We start from the raw sequence: 17,228 nt of genomic DNA on the forward strand, positions 1-17,228 counted from the left end.
TTAAATGCATAGATTTAGCACTAAATGAGAGTTGGTAAACAGAATTAAATCTCTGGTTCTTCTCTTTCTATTAGGACTTGCTCTGTGATTATCTTAAATGAACAAAATCTACTAAATTCTACATGGTTTTGTTCTTGAATCAGGTTAACAGCCATGGGTATGACAAATTAGTGGAATGAGTAAGAAAGGAAGATGATTTGATGTACAAATACTTTCACTTCGTTTAAGTTTACACTGAAAGAAGTCTTTTCTAGTTTTCAAATGTGAAATGATGGATTGGGTCAGAGATTACGAAAATAATTGAATTTGTCAAATACTTCACTGAAGTTCAAAAGTTTTGAGTATCTTCTCTCCTCTTTTAAAATGAAATTAATCCCCTAATTTCCCTTCAGCTAATTACAGGCAATAAGATGGAGTCATTTGATGTTTGTGATTTTTTTGGGTAACATGAAGTTGTAGATGCCTGCTAGATTTTATCAAATGAACAGCAGCATTGGACACTCTCTCACCCCCGTAGAAAATTATGCATACCTCATAATATTTTACAACAGTAGTGTTTGCAGAATGTGGTTTTGAAATAATCTCAACTTTGAAGGAAATGGATCATCTGTTATCCACATTATTATTCACCAGTGGGTGGCGGTGACAAATATACAAGTAAGGGCGCCTTGACAAAAAGTTATTTTATAATGAAACTATATAGTAAGTGGTAATCCAGCATTGGTGATTTTCAAAATTGAAAATGTCAGAAGAAGACCTCAGTTTTATGTTGTTTCTCCATCCACAAACCACTTGAAAACTCATAGGTGAACACTCATAGATGAACATGTAGTAAAAATGGCAGAATTTTCCCCCTCAAATAACTCTCTAATTTGTGTATCTACTAGGACTCATTGACTTTAGAAAGTCAACACTGCAAATTAAAACAATGTTGGAAAAATATGAAAATGGTGATAGATTATATTTCTCTGGAAATAGAGCTACTATTTTATGATATTCTTTTGAACTTTAAAAAGTTACTAAATTCTTGAATCAGCATTTAATTTCTTCTTTTTCAGACAAGGAAATTAATAAGTTATGAGATTCACCCAAGGTCATGGGCCAGGTTAGGGAATTTAAAATAAGACTGTGAAACTGGAGTTCACTACTTTCTCCTCTACTCTGTGCACTTTTCATATTTTATATTTCCCTACCCTTCAAAATTTGCTTCTGTGATTCCATGTGAAATTAATTCACTTATAATTTAGATAGACATTCATATAATTGTATATGAAAATTAATTTGTAAGGACTATAATAAAAACCCCACATACTGAAACTCTATATAGGACATGGAAAGACTAATGCCATTTTAAAATTTTCCCTATGAAAATTTAAAAATGAGCATGCATTTTTAAATGCAGGGGCATGAATATTTAAATATCTAACCTGGGCAGTCTAGCATGAGAATATTACAAGATTAATATAGAGTTTAAAAAAATGAATCACTGCATATAAGTTAGAAGTGTGAAATGTTAATTGCATCCCTTAGAAGGAAGTCTGGACATAAATTAGAAAAGTGTCAATCCCAAGAGTCCTTTGAATCCAGTAAAAAGGAGTGAAATGAGCCCAAATGATAGTCACTGTTGTTTCCAAGTTACTTCAACTTGATAATCTTAAAGTTGGTGGTGGTGGGGAATAATCTGTGGTCTTCCTAAAGAGAAGTGGCGGATTACCTGCTACACCATAATGTCTGCTCCTTGAAATAGTGTGTACAGAAAAGATATTCCAAAAATTACCCCGTAGGCTCACCTGTTTCCATTTTTCCATCCTGTGCAGCAGGCCCGTCTGGAATCACACTTTTCACCTGCAGAAACTCATCAGGCTCATCACCGCCAATGATGGTAAATCCAAACCCCATGTTGCTCTTTTTTAGGGTGGTGCTCAGGAATGTTCCCTTCAACTGGGAGGCATCCCGGGTGAAGAGTGGCTTTTCTACATTGGCCAATATAAGTTAAAAAAGAAAAAAAACCATGTTCAAGGCAAGTTCCTAGATAAGAGAAAGCCAGCCACAGAGCAGCAAGCCCAGGGGTTAGGGGTGAGGTCTTACATAGTAATGCCAGCAGGCAGTGACTACAGGAGTGACCGTTAGAACATCCTACAAGTGACAGAAGTCCCAGGCATCCGGGGAAAGAAGAAGCTCTTTGCTTTGGAGAAGGACTTTTTGTCAGGTCAATGTTTCCAATCACAAATTACTCTTGTACTTAAATTGGGCGGAATCAACAACAAGCCAGAGTTTCCAGATAGAGACAAGGGGTCGAAGCACCCAGACACAGCTGGATGGGCTCCTCGGTTCTGAAATACTCTGGGTTAGCAGTGGGTGGGAGTGGCCATCCTGCACCAGGCCTCAGCGGGATAGGGGTAGAACATGGAGACGGACCGTTTGTTGTTGTATTATTCTAAGGTGAATAACAGCACAACATTTCAGCAGGTGCAGATATCAAAAAAAGAGAAGCAATGGAAAGTGACTAGATAGTCAAAGGCCCCAACTGTTTGGAAAGAGTACCTGGGACTGAGTTAACGTTTGCTTATACCGCTTTATCATAAATGTGAGATGCTATCACCAAATAAATTTCTACTAGCCACATAGTGTTTAGTGTACTCTAAAATGTGAGGAAAAGGCAAATCACTAGCAGATAATGACTATGAATGTAAAGGTAACACAGTTTGTAACAATATGTTGACACATTCTGGTCATATGCCTAAATAATTCAAATAGAACTCTACCCTGACTCTAAGAGTCTGCTCACGAATTTGTTATAAACTGTTATATACTATGATTTTCCACATATGATCTAAGCATATTAAATGCTTTAAATGTAATAATCATACCTTAAAACAGATTTAGTATCCACCTTAGAATTCCATCCAGATAAGATGAAAATTATTTTAGTTGCTATATTCTGGGTTATACAAGCTGATATTTGTAAGAGCCAAACTGTACTTGGTGACTCAGGTATTCTGTATGATACTTTTATTGTTACATTTTGGGTGATAGGTAATAAACAAACTATAAAATAATGAGTCATTATATCAGAGTTTTTGATATATCTGTCTACTTACACATTACATATAGCTTTATTAAAAAGAGGGAGCTTTTAGAAAATAAGATGAAGAAAACACTTAGGATCTGTTCTCCAATGCATCCCTCATGCTAGTAATGACTGCAACTGAAGAGCAGCTCACTGGGAGACCTTTACATTCATTGAATTGTGCTGTAGTGGGCAGGCGTGAATACTGTCAGCAAGCAGGCCTAGGCCTCCCAGATTCAAAGCCTTTTGTGTGGCTTCATTCACTAGTAAAAGCCCATTAGATGTGAGCATCTGTGTGGTGAGTCCTCCCACTATGTGACCCCCAGGTGTGGGCAGGTGCAGCAAGCAGCCCTGAGACATACCAAAGGGCCAGGGTCTCCCTGCAGGGTAGCGACGAAAGGAGGACAAGTCATTCACACTGCGAGACCTCTCCCGGGCAGCATGTGGGCGGATGGATTTGGGCCTAGGTAATGTCGATGAGGAGCTGTCTACTGTCACAAAGGAGAATAAGCCTCATTCTTGTGCTTGGTCTTTCAAGGGCAAACTTATGAAATCTTTGCAGCATACAGTCCCACTGTCAGAACTCATTCATCTCTCCCTGGCAGTATGCTGTAAATTCTTATAAGGTACGGCCAGGCTTTAACTCAATCTGTGGTTGCTAAATGCATTAGTTTACCAACAACACCGGCACCCAGCTCAAGCTGGTCGAAGGACTAGGGGAATGCAAATCAATGACTTGAAATGGTTCACACTACAGGCATACTTGGATGAGCAGACAGTTGGACAGACAGCGTTCCCCCCCAAACAGTGCATGCACACAGCGTAACGTACCTCGGAAACCTGGGGCCTGCAGAGGCTTTGGTCCAAGTTCTGTGTGGGGCATGTTATGCTGCTGCTGTAGCTTCCTTTTTGCTTCCAGGACAGGGTTTTCAAACTGTGTCCTTCTATTTATGTGGCTACAAAAGAGAATTTCACATTAGGATAGCAGTGGGGGCAAAGTCATTTTAGAGAACATATAGGTATGGCTGAGCAGAGAGCAGGTGGTTAAGGGACACCTTATCTGATTACAGTCAAGTGCCTCAACCCAGCATGCACTCGGGCTTTGGATGATTTGGCATATGTACTCTACACACTTCTGTGACACACACAGAGTTCTCCAAGGCTCCATCCTATGTTATTGTATTTGCACTATGCACAGTTCTGTCAAAACCATAGGGAAGTACATTGCTTTCTGGTCTTGAAATGAGTTTGATGCAATAAAATAAATGGTCAACAAATGAAATTAATACTCGTCTTTTTTGAAGAAAAAAATGTCATCTGAGCCTTGTGAAGTCCCTAATGCACCAGAACAAATGTGAGATACAGTCACTGGTAACAGTAGAATGACCAGAGTCCACACAAGAGTTAGCCCTGGATTGAAGGGCTGGGATCCAGAGGAAGATCCCCAGGATATTCACGCAAGTCTTAGAATAGCTAGTGAGGGCAGTTGGTGGTCAAAGCCATGGAGAGTAAGAGTAGTCACATTCTATGTGGTGAGAAGGCAAACTCATAGATATGAGACACAGTGGCTTCAAGCAACTGTGGCCCAGCTAAACTGAGAGTTTGCAGCATCTGAACACTATGTGTTCCTAAATATCAGACTGTTGGAAATTCAGTTTCTTGTCCATGGGGAGAGTAGAAATTGCCCACTGATGGTGCCTTGTTGCTACTTTTTCTAGGATCTAAGTGCTCGAAGAGAGGACTGGCTTATATATTGATTTGAGTTCTTTGTGGGAACACAGACAGGATGATAGTGAAAGAATGAAGAGCAGAGAGGGCTTAGAAGAGGAATGGAAGTCATTCATTTAATTACTGAGTATGTGCCTTCTAACAACATAGTCTTGAATTCTAATTATCTCCATTTTACAGACAATGAGGTTGAATAAATCACATGCCTAATAAACAGAAACTCTGGGAGTTGACAAATCTATTTGAATCTCTTTTATCTGTGCGCTATTCTCTTTGCAATGTATGGTTTCACGTTGGCAAGTGCACACCCACACATACACATCCCCACAAACCACTCATTATGTCTTCTATAAGCACATATCAGAAAGGAAAGGAGATAAAAGCAGAAAAATCTCGAGGACCAATTTTTGATTATTATGAATCAGATAATTCCTGGTGAGACAGAAATGGTTGCTTCGAATGTTCTGATGTGATAAGGTGACTTAGATAAGTATCTAAGTCTTTCCTCCTTGCAGGCAGGAGAGGGTAGCTGCCTACCACACAGCCTCCACAGTCAGTTAGGCCTGGGTTCAAATTCCAGCTCTTCCACCTGATGAGCTGTTGGACTCCTGTCAGAAAATTAGACTCATGTGTTAGGATCTTAGTCTGCAATATGGGCATAATATTGCCTTCTTCTTGGGATGGATATAGGGATTAAACAAAATAATGAATATTAGCAAAGACAAGCTCAATAGTAGCAGCCAGGAGCCAATAAATTCATCTGAGTCTCCCATGACGATGCAGGGGCCCAAGAACTTGAGGCCATCTTTCTCTTCCTTCCAGGCACATTAGCAAGCAGGTGGATTGGAAATGGAGCAGCCAGGACTCAAATCAATGCCCTTGGCCAGCGCTGTGGCTCACTTGGCTAATCCTCCGCCTGCAGCGCCACCACCCTGGGTTCTAGTCCCGGTTGGGGCACCGGATTCTGTCCCAGTTGCTCCTCTTCCAGTCCAGCTCTCTTCTGTGGCCCAGGAAGGCAGTGGAGGATGGCCCAAGTGCTTGGGTCCTGCACCTGCATGGGAAACCAGGAGGAAGCACCTGGCTCCTGGCTTCAGATCAGCACAGCGCGCCAGCCGTAGCAGCCATTTGGGGGGTAAACCAATGGAAGGAAGACCTTTTTCTCTGTCTCTCTGTCTAACTCTGCCTGTCAAAAAAAAAAAAAAAAAAAAATCAGTGCCCTTATAGGCTGCCGGCATTGCAGGCAGTGGTTTAACCTACTGTGCCATAACACCAGTCCCTTGGGCAATTTTCTAAACTCACCAAGCATCAACATCCTCATGTGTAAAATGGGGACATTAATATCTACTTCCCGGGGTTGCGGTAAGGATAGGAAAATGTTTGCACAGTTTCACAGGGAGAGCCCACAGCTGGAGACACAGTCATTACTACAGAAAGCAGGAATACTCTTCACAGTGTTTAAGATAAACTCAAGCCAGGAGTTAACAAGGACAGCATTTCAGTTACTAAGTCATCAGAAATATTTCTTTCCAGGGGTTGGGTAAAGAGATATTTGGAGTGCAGCATATGAATTTCCCAGGCTGTGCTAACACAGTGTGTGTGTGTGTGTGTATGTTTTAAAGATTTATTTTATTCAAAAGTCAGAGAGAGAGAGAGAGAGAGGAGCAAGACAGAGAAGTCTTCCATCTGCTGGTTCACTCTACTAATGGCCACACCAGCTGGGCTGGGCCTGGCCAAAGCCAGGAGCCTGGAGCATTTTCTGGGTCTCCCATGCAGGTACAGGAGCCCAAGAACTTGGGTTTTCTTCAGCTCCTTTCCTAGGCCATTAGCAGGGAGCTGGATTGGAAGTGGAGCACCTGGGACTTGAACTGGTGGCCACAGCCACATGGGATGCTGGCACTGCAGGCAGTGGTTCAACCTGCTGTGTCATTGTGCCGGCCCCCAGTGTGTTTTATGATTGATTGATTTCCATGCCTATTACCTTCCCTAGATTGTGTTCTCCTAAATACAAGTCCCACATGTTGGTCATGTCTGCATGCTAAGCATGTAGCACAGGGAAAGACAATCACAGTTTGCTAAATAAGTAACGAGTGTGTTTTACTACTTTTGTTTTCAAATGTATGACGGGCATTTCAAGGAACCAAAAAACCAGATCTGAGATGCGTCAGCTTTTCTCAGTTCTATCTGTTCCATTTCTGTTCTTCTAGGTCATCATTTGCATTCCTTCATTTTAGAAAATACATTGTCATCACTCCCAGGGGTCTATTTGTACATTCATTAAGGTTCCTCTAACTTGCCCCCTGCATGTTATTATTTCCTTAGAAAAGTCAATGTGGGGGCTGGCGCTGCGGCTCAGTAGGCTAATCCTCCGCCTTGCGGTGCCGGCACACTGGGTTCTAGTCCCGGTCAGGGCGCCGGATTCTGTCCCGGTTGCTCCTCTTCCAGGCCAGCTCTCTGCTATGGCCCAGGAGTGCAGTGGAGGATGGCCCAAGTGCTTGGGCCCTGCACCCCATGGGAGACCAGGATAAGCACCTGGCTCCTGCTTTCGGGTAGGCGCGGTGCGCCAGCCATTGGAGGGTGAACCAACGGCAAAGGAAGACCTTTCTCTCTGTCTCTCTCTCTCACTGTCCACTCTGCCTGTCAAAATAAATAAATAAATAAATAAATAAATAAAAAAGTCAATGTGGGGACCAGTGTTGTTGTGCAGCAAGTTAAACCACACTTGGGACACTGGCTTTCCACACTGGGGCACCAGCTTGGGTTCCGGCTGCTCCACTTCTGATCCAGCTTCCTGCTGCACCTGAGAAGGCAGCAGATGATGGCCCAAGTGCATGAGCTCCTGCCACCCGGGTGGGAGACCTAGAAGGAGTTCTGGGCTTCTGACTTCAGCCTGGACCAGCCCCAGCCATTGTGCCATTTGGGAAACAAACCAGTGTATGGAAGATTCTCATATTTATTCTTTCTCTCTCATAAACCTTTTTATAAAAGAAGAGAAATCAATGTGTAGCTGCCTGCTCTATGGATGTTGCTGAAAACATCCTATCCACCAACAAAGTGAGTTTCTAGACTTCAGAGAATGAAAACACTAGTGAACAAGTTTGGCATGCCTGCTACCCCATAATAGCAGAAGCTGGGTAAAGCTTGTTCCCCCATGCTATCTGCTAAAGACACTAACATTTTTGCAAATGAAGTCATTCATTTAAAACCAAAAATGATCCCAGGCTGTAAAGTACTGATCACAAAGAAATGCAATTTCAGCTACTACAGGAGACTTGCCTCCCTCATGCTTCCACAGTGCGTAGTTTCAAGCCATTTTTGTTGGACTTGAGGGGCTTCTGTTGTGTCTCAAGGATGTGAATGACAAATGCCACATCCTCCTTGCCTGGGCTCCAGAGGTGGGTCCTAGCTATGTCATCTGGCTTCCATACAGAACAAGAGGCTGCCCAAATTTCTCACCCTTTAATCATATGCAGTTGACTATATTTTACAAGAGAATATTTAGATGATAAAAGCTAACGGGTTGAGAATCCTGAAGTGGGCACAGCCTAACCACTATGTTTTCCCTTCCCAGAAGGAGAAAAAAAGACAGTAGACACTCTCACGTGGGAGTGGCAAAGGGGCTAAGGAGGTCAAGAATGAGGACCCACCCCCTTCTCTGTCTGCCCTTTCATTCACACATCCACAGCCTCCACCCTTCCTTCACCATGGGATGGAAACATAAAATAACTTCATATGTAGCTGTGCTTTGAAATTCTGAACACACCTGGGAGGCTTAAACAACACCCCCCTACACACACACACACACACACACAATCCCAGAAGACTCATCCCCAAGTCAGCTGACTGATGATCTGAGAGTGGGGTCCAGGGATTGGGTAATTCTAATGTACAGCCAGGGTTGCAGTCTCCTGAACTAGAGGCTGAGAAGACATGGAGAGGAATCATGTGGAAGCGCCTTGCCTGGTAAGATTTCCACACAGGTCTCTTTTTCTGGACATGGTCTTGGGGAATACCAGGAAATGCTCTTTTGCTCCCCTAAAGGACTTCTACCTTCAGAAGTTTCAGATGCATACAGGGCCTAGGAAGTTTGTGCTGTAGAATAGGTGGCACACCACCAAAGGTGGTCCCAGGTGAGGATCCTGTTTGCCACTCCCTTTCCCATAGGGAGGAGTGAGGAAATGTCTGCTGCAGGTTATCAAGGCCTTCATCTGATCCTCACCTCTGGTGATCCCTTCTTTCAGCCCATTCACACCCTACCTTGCTTCTCTTGGGGTGTGGACAGGGGCACCCTTAGGGAGTGACAGCTTTGTCATTGACCTACTATACTGACTTCCACTGGCAATCTTGAAATGGATCTTTGGGTTATCAAGGAGAAGGAAATAGAACAACTTTCTAGTGAAGGTTGTTCACAGGTCAAATGTTTTCAGTGCAACTGCACTGATTACTCTAGGGCTGCATGTAGGCAGAGCTAAATAAATATTTCTTGAATAAATGCATAGATGAAGTCAGGCATGCACATCCAATCTATGTCCCATAAAATATACATGTGAGATTTGAACTTCAGATGAGACCAAGGGCCAACATAGGTGATACATCCATTGTACATTTGGTTGTAGACCCAAGAAACCCTTCCAAACAGTCTTTCAGTACATTCTTTGATATGGGAAAAACTCATTCTACTTCGGGGGTTCTGAGAGTTGATAACTAGCAGCATCTACCCTTTGTTACAGTAAACATGTGTTATATGGAAAAGCACTGTGTCAGGGACAGAGCGTGGGTACATCAGGGAGGCAGCTACTCAGCATTAGGAGTGGGAAGATGGGCTTGGGTTTGCCATTGCAGCTTAGGATGCAAGCTTGTTCCTCTGGGGCTTCCTGAATGGATTCAGAGAACATGAATTTTGCAGCTGCCTGAATTTCCTAGGCTTGCTTTGACCCCCAACTCAGATTCCCCAGTTTTGCCTTACAGCCACCTCCTGTCTGAACCCCTGGACTGTAGCTTCACTGGCAGCCAGACACATACACTGTGCCCTCCCTGCTCATCTCTGATTCATTTTAATACAGGCTTTGAGAAGACTCCATGATGTTTTCTCTATTATCAAGCTTGGATGTACCAACTGAAAACTGCTTCTGGCTTTAAGACTAAAAGAGAACAACAACCCTACAAGGACTTTCAGGGTCCAATCATCTTCATGGAAGACATATTCATGGAAGGCAGCACAGGGAAATATAGAATCCCACCAAATCCTAGGGCATATCTTTCTGCACTTTGTGCTTTAGAATTTTTCACCTGCAAAGTCAGGATAAAAGTAATACCCAGCTCATAAATTGCTGTGCATATGGAGTAAATTAAAATGTACAAACCACTTAAGTACAGTGTCCAATATAAGCCCTCAAAGTGATAACTATCTTGAGGTATCCAATATCTGTTTTTCAAATTCCCTCTGCTAGGCACTTTGGTGTAGGTCATGGGGCTTATGGTCTAGCATGAGTGAGAAAACTGCAACAAAAAAGGAATTATAAAACGGGGCTTACATAATACAATGTATGCGTTACAGTTCTTTAACAAAGGAAATTTTAAAAGCACTGGGTTAAAGCTTAATGTTTTAAATATAAGTCACTTTAAAATATGAGCTTTGATAAATGAAAAAATTAAATCTATTTTACTCAGAACATTTTTTAAAAACAGCATAATTGAATCTTACCTCTTGAAAGATTTGTTCCCAATTCTAACACTTAAGCAATAATTTTCTTTCTATAAATGCCCATTCATTATTCCCTACTGTACCTGAGGGATTGTGAGCTTGCTCTGTGAATGTGAGAGGGGAGACAGGGCCATTCACATCTTACTTTCTCCTGCTTCTCCTGGCTGTGAGAGTGTCTCCTCTGGGAGTTCCTCCTCAGGTGGGAGATGGAATCCAGGAATTGTGGAATTGCGAGTGACTGAGAAATGTATTCATGTATTGGCACTGCAACTCACAGCCGGATCCACCCTCCACTCCCCGCAAGGCTGAGCTCCCCAAAATGTATCTCCTCACATAAATGAGCTCTCTGCTCTCTCCCAGTAGTAATGCTGAATTATTTGGTGAAAATGTTGACCCGTAGTACGTGTATTATAAATAAAGCAGATTCATCACTAAGCCATTACTAATTGCTACTAATCACATGGAAAGCTTGGCATTTTTCTCCCAACAAACATGGAAATTTTCACCATGACTCATGTCATGAAGGATCCACAAGACACACAGACTCTATTTCAAAGAGCTTGGAACTGGCGGACATGCATTAGAAATGGTTGTTTTCTCAGGCTTACAAAATTTCTCTCTAAAATGTTATTGCTGGATGCAGGAGGAGATATTGTTATCAAAGTTGCTTCTAACCTTTTGCGTTCACATTGATTGGGTCTACTGAGTTGTAAACTTAGAGGAAGGGCACAGTTTATTTAATGGATAATCAAAGGAGTGCTCTATTTCAAGATTTTTCTGTATTAGAGACAAGACTAATAAGTCCTTCTTCCACTGGTGTCTGCCAACCATAAGTAAATGGTTGAAGGTACTTAGGTCACACATGTAAAATTATTAATTCATCAGTGTGACCCAAGGGTGAATGTGATGTAATCCTTTCCCCAAGGGGCCCATGCTCCAGTGGGGGAAGGTAAGCAAGTTGGGTGACCCCACCATCTCAGTTAGAACTAAGGAGCTTCCCAGGATACAGTATTTTCGATTTAAAGCATGAACAGTCTTGGGGAAGATGGGGTGAGTTAGTTGCCCTGTAAGTAGCTAGAAAAATATAATACAAGGTAAAAAGTGTGGAAATACATATGTGAGTACTCAGAGGAAGGAAGGTGAGACTAGTCTGGTGATTCAGGGAAAACATCACAAAGGGGTTCTGGAAAGATGAATATATTGTGTCAGATCAAGGAGATGTTTTAGGACAAGAGTAGTAGACTCAAAGCTGGTGTTCAGTATCTTGTCTAGCAAGAGAACACGGCTAGTACACACATGCATGCATATGATTGTGTGGGGGAGCAAGAAGTGTTGGGGAGAGGATGGAAGCTACAAGACTAGACGAATAGTTCCAAGACATGATACGAAATTTTGTTTTGTTTGAAGACCTCCCTACTTCCTCTGTGACTTTAGAATAATGGAGTGCTGTAAGCTTTGAGAGCCTCCATCCTAAAGGATGTGCCTTATTCTTGAACTTGGGAGGATTATGAAATGAGCTTTACCATAGCAACCAGATAGGAAATTTTCAGTGCTCCCTAGAATTGTCAATTATTTCAGCATTGTTTCCTGGCTACCTCTAATGGACAAGGTATTGTTCTTGCCTGGGGGTTTGAGGATGAATGGGAAATGCTCCATGGCCGTGAAGAATCACATCACCCAGGGAAATTAACATTTTAGTGGACAGTGAGAGGTGAGTATGGTGTGACCTGTAATATACTCTATGTTGAACTGGTTTGCTATTTCTTAAGAAATTATTTATGAACTGTTAAAATGTGCAGCTGCAATATAGCTTATGTCCACTGAGTCCCAGAAAGTATGCATTCATCTATCATGCTAGACACACAGCCATGGACACAGGAATACTTTGGGGCTTGACTCCAAGAAGAGTCAGAGAGTTATCAAGGACACTCAGAATAGAGGGAAACCATCAAGGCAACATCACTGATGTCTGGAATTATCTAGGAAGGAGAGGATCAGGGAATGGATGCTAGTGAATGGAGATCGACAAGAAGGCGGACAAGACTGTGGCAGATTCTGAAAGTCAACAGGACATGAAGGTAATGTCATTTTCACACAATACCAAAAGTCCCCAGGTTTCCAAGTCCCACATGCAGAGATGAGAAAAAGATTAAAAAGCATTATTCTTGACTGCCAAACACACTAGGGGAAATCAAATACACAGCGCTTCCTTTTATATGCTAGAATGTGATGCAGGAGGGATTAGAACACAAAACAAACTTTAATAAAAATACTTTTGATGAGTCTTAGGGGGAAGAGGATACCTAGAATCGGCACAGAATCTCAGCATCTTTCAATACCTTGCCACTAAAAAGTGACCATGTGGGCAAGAAGCTATAATTCTGAAAGGTAAGGACCCTAGGAAGCTAGGAAAGTATGGAGCAAAAAAAAATATGCATTGGAATTGAGGAAAAAGGCTTAGCACCACAAAGAGCAAAGAAAGGGGCTGCTCAGTTGCTTCACTGCTGTTTGTAATAGACTGCTTTGTTGCACACAAGTATTGCTAAAGACTTTTATAGAATTAATACACTGTGACTAAAATTATGCTAATACTGGAAGAGTGAAGTTTCATACAAGCCATATAATAGTTTTACATATCTGTAATAGGAGGTATATTTTCAAATAACTTGTTTACTCTTTGCTGTAATCCAAATTTATGCTCTCACACTGAATTGTGTTTGTGGTGTTCATTCTGAAACTCTGAAGAAGATGAAAGCTGCAGTGCTGGATAGTTCAGAACATTCCATCTTGTACACTTTCTAAGTTACTAAGTTCCTGTTCCAGTTTAAATTCTGATGCCACAGCATGTTGAAAGAAATGGCTGTGTGAAGAATGAACGCCAGCCTTGTAAATACAGGAGATAATCAATGGAGGATGGTGGAGGGTGGATGGTGGAGGGCATGGGGCCTGATGTTCACCTGGCAAAGACTATGTGCCTCGCACTCAGCTACACAGGTTGCATGCTTTTAATTCACCTGCTCCTCAGAGAGGGCGAAGAGTTTTCTGTAGATTTCCCAGTCAGGGGCAACTGCATGAATCAAGCCCAGCTCTGCTCAGTGCCAAAATCCAAGACTGCTGCTTTATGTAGTTCTGACACAAATGAAACATTTACCTTTTGAGTGAAATTGCTCACATGTACATAGGCATGGGCTATGCAGGGTAACCTGCAGTAAACTTTAATGAGTGAATCTCAGTTTCTTTTTTCAGTTTTCATTATGAACTGGACACTCTGATAACATTGGATGTTACCTGCTGATTTTCTGAAGACATACACATAAAAACACATCATTTTGACATAGCTAATAATTTTATTCTTTTAAGGAGACAGTGATTGGGGTTGTTGCTGTGCGTGGCTGGTAAGGCTGCCACATGCAGTGCCAGAATCTCATGCGGGTGCCGGTTTAAGTCCCAGCTGCTCCACTTTTGATTCAGCTCTTTGCTATGGCCAAGGAAAGCAGTAGAAGATGGCTCAAGTCCTTGGGACCCTGCATCCACGTGGGAGACCTGGAAGAAGCTCCTGGCTCCTGGCTTTGGATCGGCCCAGCTCCAGACGTTGCAGCCATTTGGGAACTGAGCCAGTGGATGGAAAACCTCTCTCTCTCTCTCCCTCACCTCCCTCTTTCTCTCTCTCTCCCCCTCTTCCTGTCTGTAACTCTTTCAAATAAATAAATAAATCTCTCTCTAAAAAAAAAGAAGACAGTGGTTATGTCTACAGAAATAGTGGCTGAAAATGTTTCATACACACTGTGTGTGTCTATGTATATTTTACAAATTAACAAAAATGAGAAATGAAGGGGCTGGCATTGTGGCATAGTGAGTTAAGCTGTCGCTTGTGACATCACCATCCCATTTAAGAGTGCCGGTTTGAGTCCCAACTGCTCTGCTTCTGATCCAGCTCCCTGCCAGTGCTCCAGTGGAAGATGGCCCAAGAACCTGGGCCCCTGCAACCCATGTGGGAAGCCTAGATGGAGTTTGTGACTCTTGGGTTCAGCCTGGCCCAGATCTTGCTATTGTGGACATTTGGGGGAGTCAACCAGTGGATGAAGATCTCACTCTCTCCCCCTGCTCCATTCCTCCCTCCCTCTCTGTTGCTCTGCCTTTCAAATAAATTTTTCTTTTTTTTTTTTTTTTGACAGGCAGAGTGCACAGTGAGAGAGAGAGACAAAGAGAAAGGTCTTCCTTTGCCGTTGGTTCACCCTCCAATGGCCGCCGCAGCCGGCGCACCGCGCTGATCCGATGGCAGGAGCCAGGATCCAGGTGCTTTTCCTGGTCTCCCATGGGGTGCAGGGCCCAAGCACCTGGGCCATCCTCCACTGCACTCCCTGGCCACAGCAGAGGGCTGGCCTGGAAGAGGGGCAACCGGGACAGAATCCAGCGCCCCGACCGGGATTAGAACCCGGTGTGCTGGCGCCGCTAGGCGGAGGATTAGCCTAGTGAGCCGCGGCGCCGGCCTCAAATAAATTTTTCAAAATGAGAAGTGGAATGGGAATGAGAACATAAATGAGAGTATAATTTTCTGAACTCTTCTCCCTCATCAACTCTGGAAGTTGAGTATGAGCCATGTATCTGGCAATTATGGTAATGATATAAGGTGATTCTGTGCTATTATTTATGAATAAGATTAAAATTGTACATGAGGAAGAGTGAGAGTAACCAAAGGTAACAGAACTGTATATATATGTATGTGTATATATATGTATGTGTGTGTGTGTGTGTGTGTATATATATACATATCTTACCTCAAACTTTGAAAAGGACATTCAGTGCCAATGAGGTTTGGTGACACAGTGATAAATAAAAACATGTTATTTACTCAGCAAGGAAATCATTCATGATAACAGAGTGGAACCTTGAGTGCTAGTGAAAACTCTTGTCAGACACTCACATGAAAAGTCACTTCTAAGTTGGGGGAGCTTCTCACTCCATGTGTGCTATGTTCACTACCAAACCCTGGGTAGTGAGGAACAGCAGAAGCAGGACAGCAAGAGAGAAGCAATAAAGAGCCACCCGTATTAGCTGCTATCCTCCATCTTACATGTACCTCCTGGGTTTCACTAGAATGAAAGTAAATTTCAAACCACTTACAGGGGCCAGAGTTTGGTTAAAGAGGGGGGCCGGTGCCATGGCTCACTTGGTTAATCCTCTGCCTGCGGCACCAGCATCCCATATGGGTGCCAGGTTCTAGTCCTGGTTGCTCCTCTTTCAGCCCAGCTCTCTGCTGTGGCCTGGGAAGGCAGTGGAGGAAGGCCCAAGTGCTTGGCCCCTGCACCCGCATGGGAGACCAGGAGGAAGCACCTGGCTCCTGGCTTCGGATAGGCTCAGCCCTGGCCATTGTGGCCATTTAGGGAGTGAACAAGAGGATGGAAGACCTCTTTCTCTATCTCCCTCTGTCTGTTTGTAACTCTGCCTCTCAAATAAATAATTAAAGATTTTTAAAAAATAAACTGCAAGTAGATCATTGTGAAAATTAAGAGTGGGAATAGGAGAGGAAGGAGGAGAAAGGGTAGGAGCATGTGTGGGAGGGAGGGTAGGGGTGATAAAGGCAGGCAGATAGGATTAAACTGATGAGATTTGTGAGCTGGAGACCACGCCTTTGCCCTGCCCCCTTTCGTGATCTCACACCCCAACTTGACCTCACCTTACATCCACCTGCTAATCAGACTATGTAACCACTCCCCTCCCCGTTGGTAGTGAATAAAAGGCCTGGAGCACGGTAGGCCCTCCCTTGTTGTCCCCTGCCTTCTTGCCGGCAGCGGCAGCCTTTTGGCCACCTCTCTGCCTCTGCTTTCCTGCCCAGGTTACACTACCTGTGGCTGAACCTAACTACACGCTTTGCTCCACATGGCTCCCAGCCTGCTCTCTGCCTCGTATGAACCCAACTTATGTTTCTTTCTCCCTTAAATAAAGGCCTAATTTTCCTGCGTATTTCTCTCACTGAATAAATGCTAAAAACTGTACCAGTTTTCCTGTTTCTTTTATAAGCAGCTGATATTTAGAATTCTTATCTAAATATATGGCAAGAACCCTCAAAACTATTAATCTTTAAAATAAAAACATTTTGAGTAAACATCCCCAATTTTGAGAGGGGGGAGTATCACTATGTTCCTAAATTGGTATATATAAAATACATGAAATTTGTATACCCTAAATAAAATAAAACAAAAAAGGCCAGTTTGGATGCCTGCATCCCATGTTGGAGTTTGAATCTTGGCTCCTGGGCTTCCGATCCAGCTTCCTGCTAATATGCACCCTGGGAGGCAGCAGACAATGGCTCATGTACTTGGGTCCCTGTTGCCCACATGGGAGAAATGAGTTCCAGACTCCTGGGTTTTGCCTAGACTAGTCCTGGTCATTGTGGGAATTTGGGAAATGAACTAGTGGGTGGAAGATCCCTGTCTTTCCATCTCTGCCTTTCAAATAAAGTAAAAATAAATGATTGTTTTAAAGGTCATTTATAATGAGTCTGAGATGTCTTTCTCCCATTTTGGAGACTAAAAAAGTACTGTGATTTATGTTACACTTGAAGATTAGGTCTACCACTCATTGTTTTTGAGAAATTCCTCCAGGGTTTCTGCACTGCAACTGTCTCATTTGTAAAATCCCATTCAGTGCCCAGAACTGTCTGGGAAGCATGCAAGATAAAATATATGAAAATATTTAAAGATGACACATTATATTAATTTATGTTGA

At 42.9% G+C, this 17,228-nt stretch overlaps 1 protein-coding gene across 21 annotated transcripts in view; it reads right to left on the reverse strand.

Annotated features, from left to right (window-relative positions):
• MAGI2 (membrane associated guanylate kinase, WW and PDZ domain containing 2) overlaps nucleotides 1–17,228 on the reverse strand; it is a 1,584,028-nt gene that overhangs the window by 348,218 nt on the left and 1,218,582 nt on the right. For 11 of the 21 annotated variants that reach the window (XM_070071222.1, XM_070071219.1, XM_070071216.1 and 8 more), the window contains 3 exons: nucleotides 3,902–4,026; nucleotides 3,433–3,561; nucleotides 1,791–1,973 (listed from right to left, as the gene is read on the reverse strand). In XM_070071222.1, the coding sequence (XP_069927323.1) occupies nucleotides 1,791–1,973; nucleotides 3,433–3,561; nucleotides 3,902–4,026 (437 nt within the window). The remainder of the gene's footprint in view (nucleotides 1–1,790; nucleotides 1,974–3,432; nucleotides 3,562–3,901; nucleotides 4,027–17,228) is intronic. The other 10 variants (XM_070071223.1, XM_070071220.1, XM_070071221.1 and 7 more) reach the window with 2 other exon arrangements.

The sequence above is a fragment of the Oryctolagus cuniculus genome, chromosome 3 (genome assembly GCF_964237555.1).
Source record: "Oryctolagus cuniculus chromosome 3, mOryCun1.1, whole genome shotgun sequence".
Classification (NCBI taxonomy): domain Eukaryota; kingdom Metazoa; phylum Chordata; class Mammalia; order Lagomorpha; family Leporidae; genus Oryctolagus; species Oryctolagus cuniculus.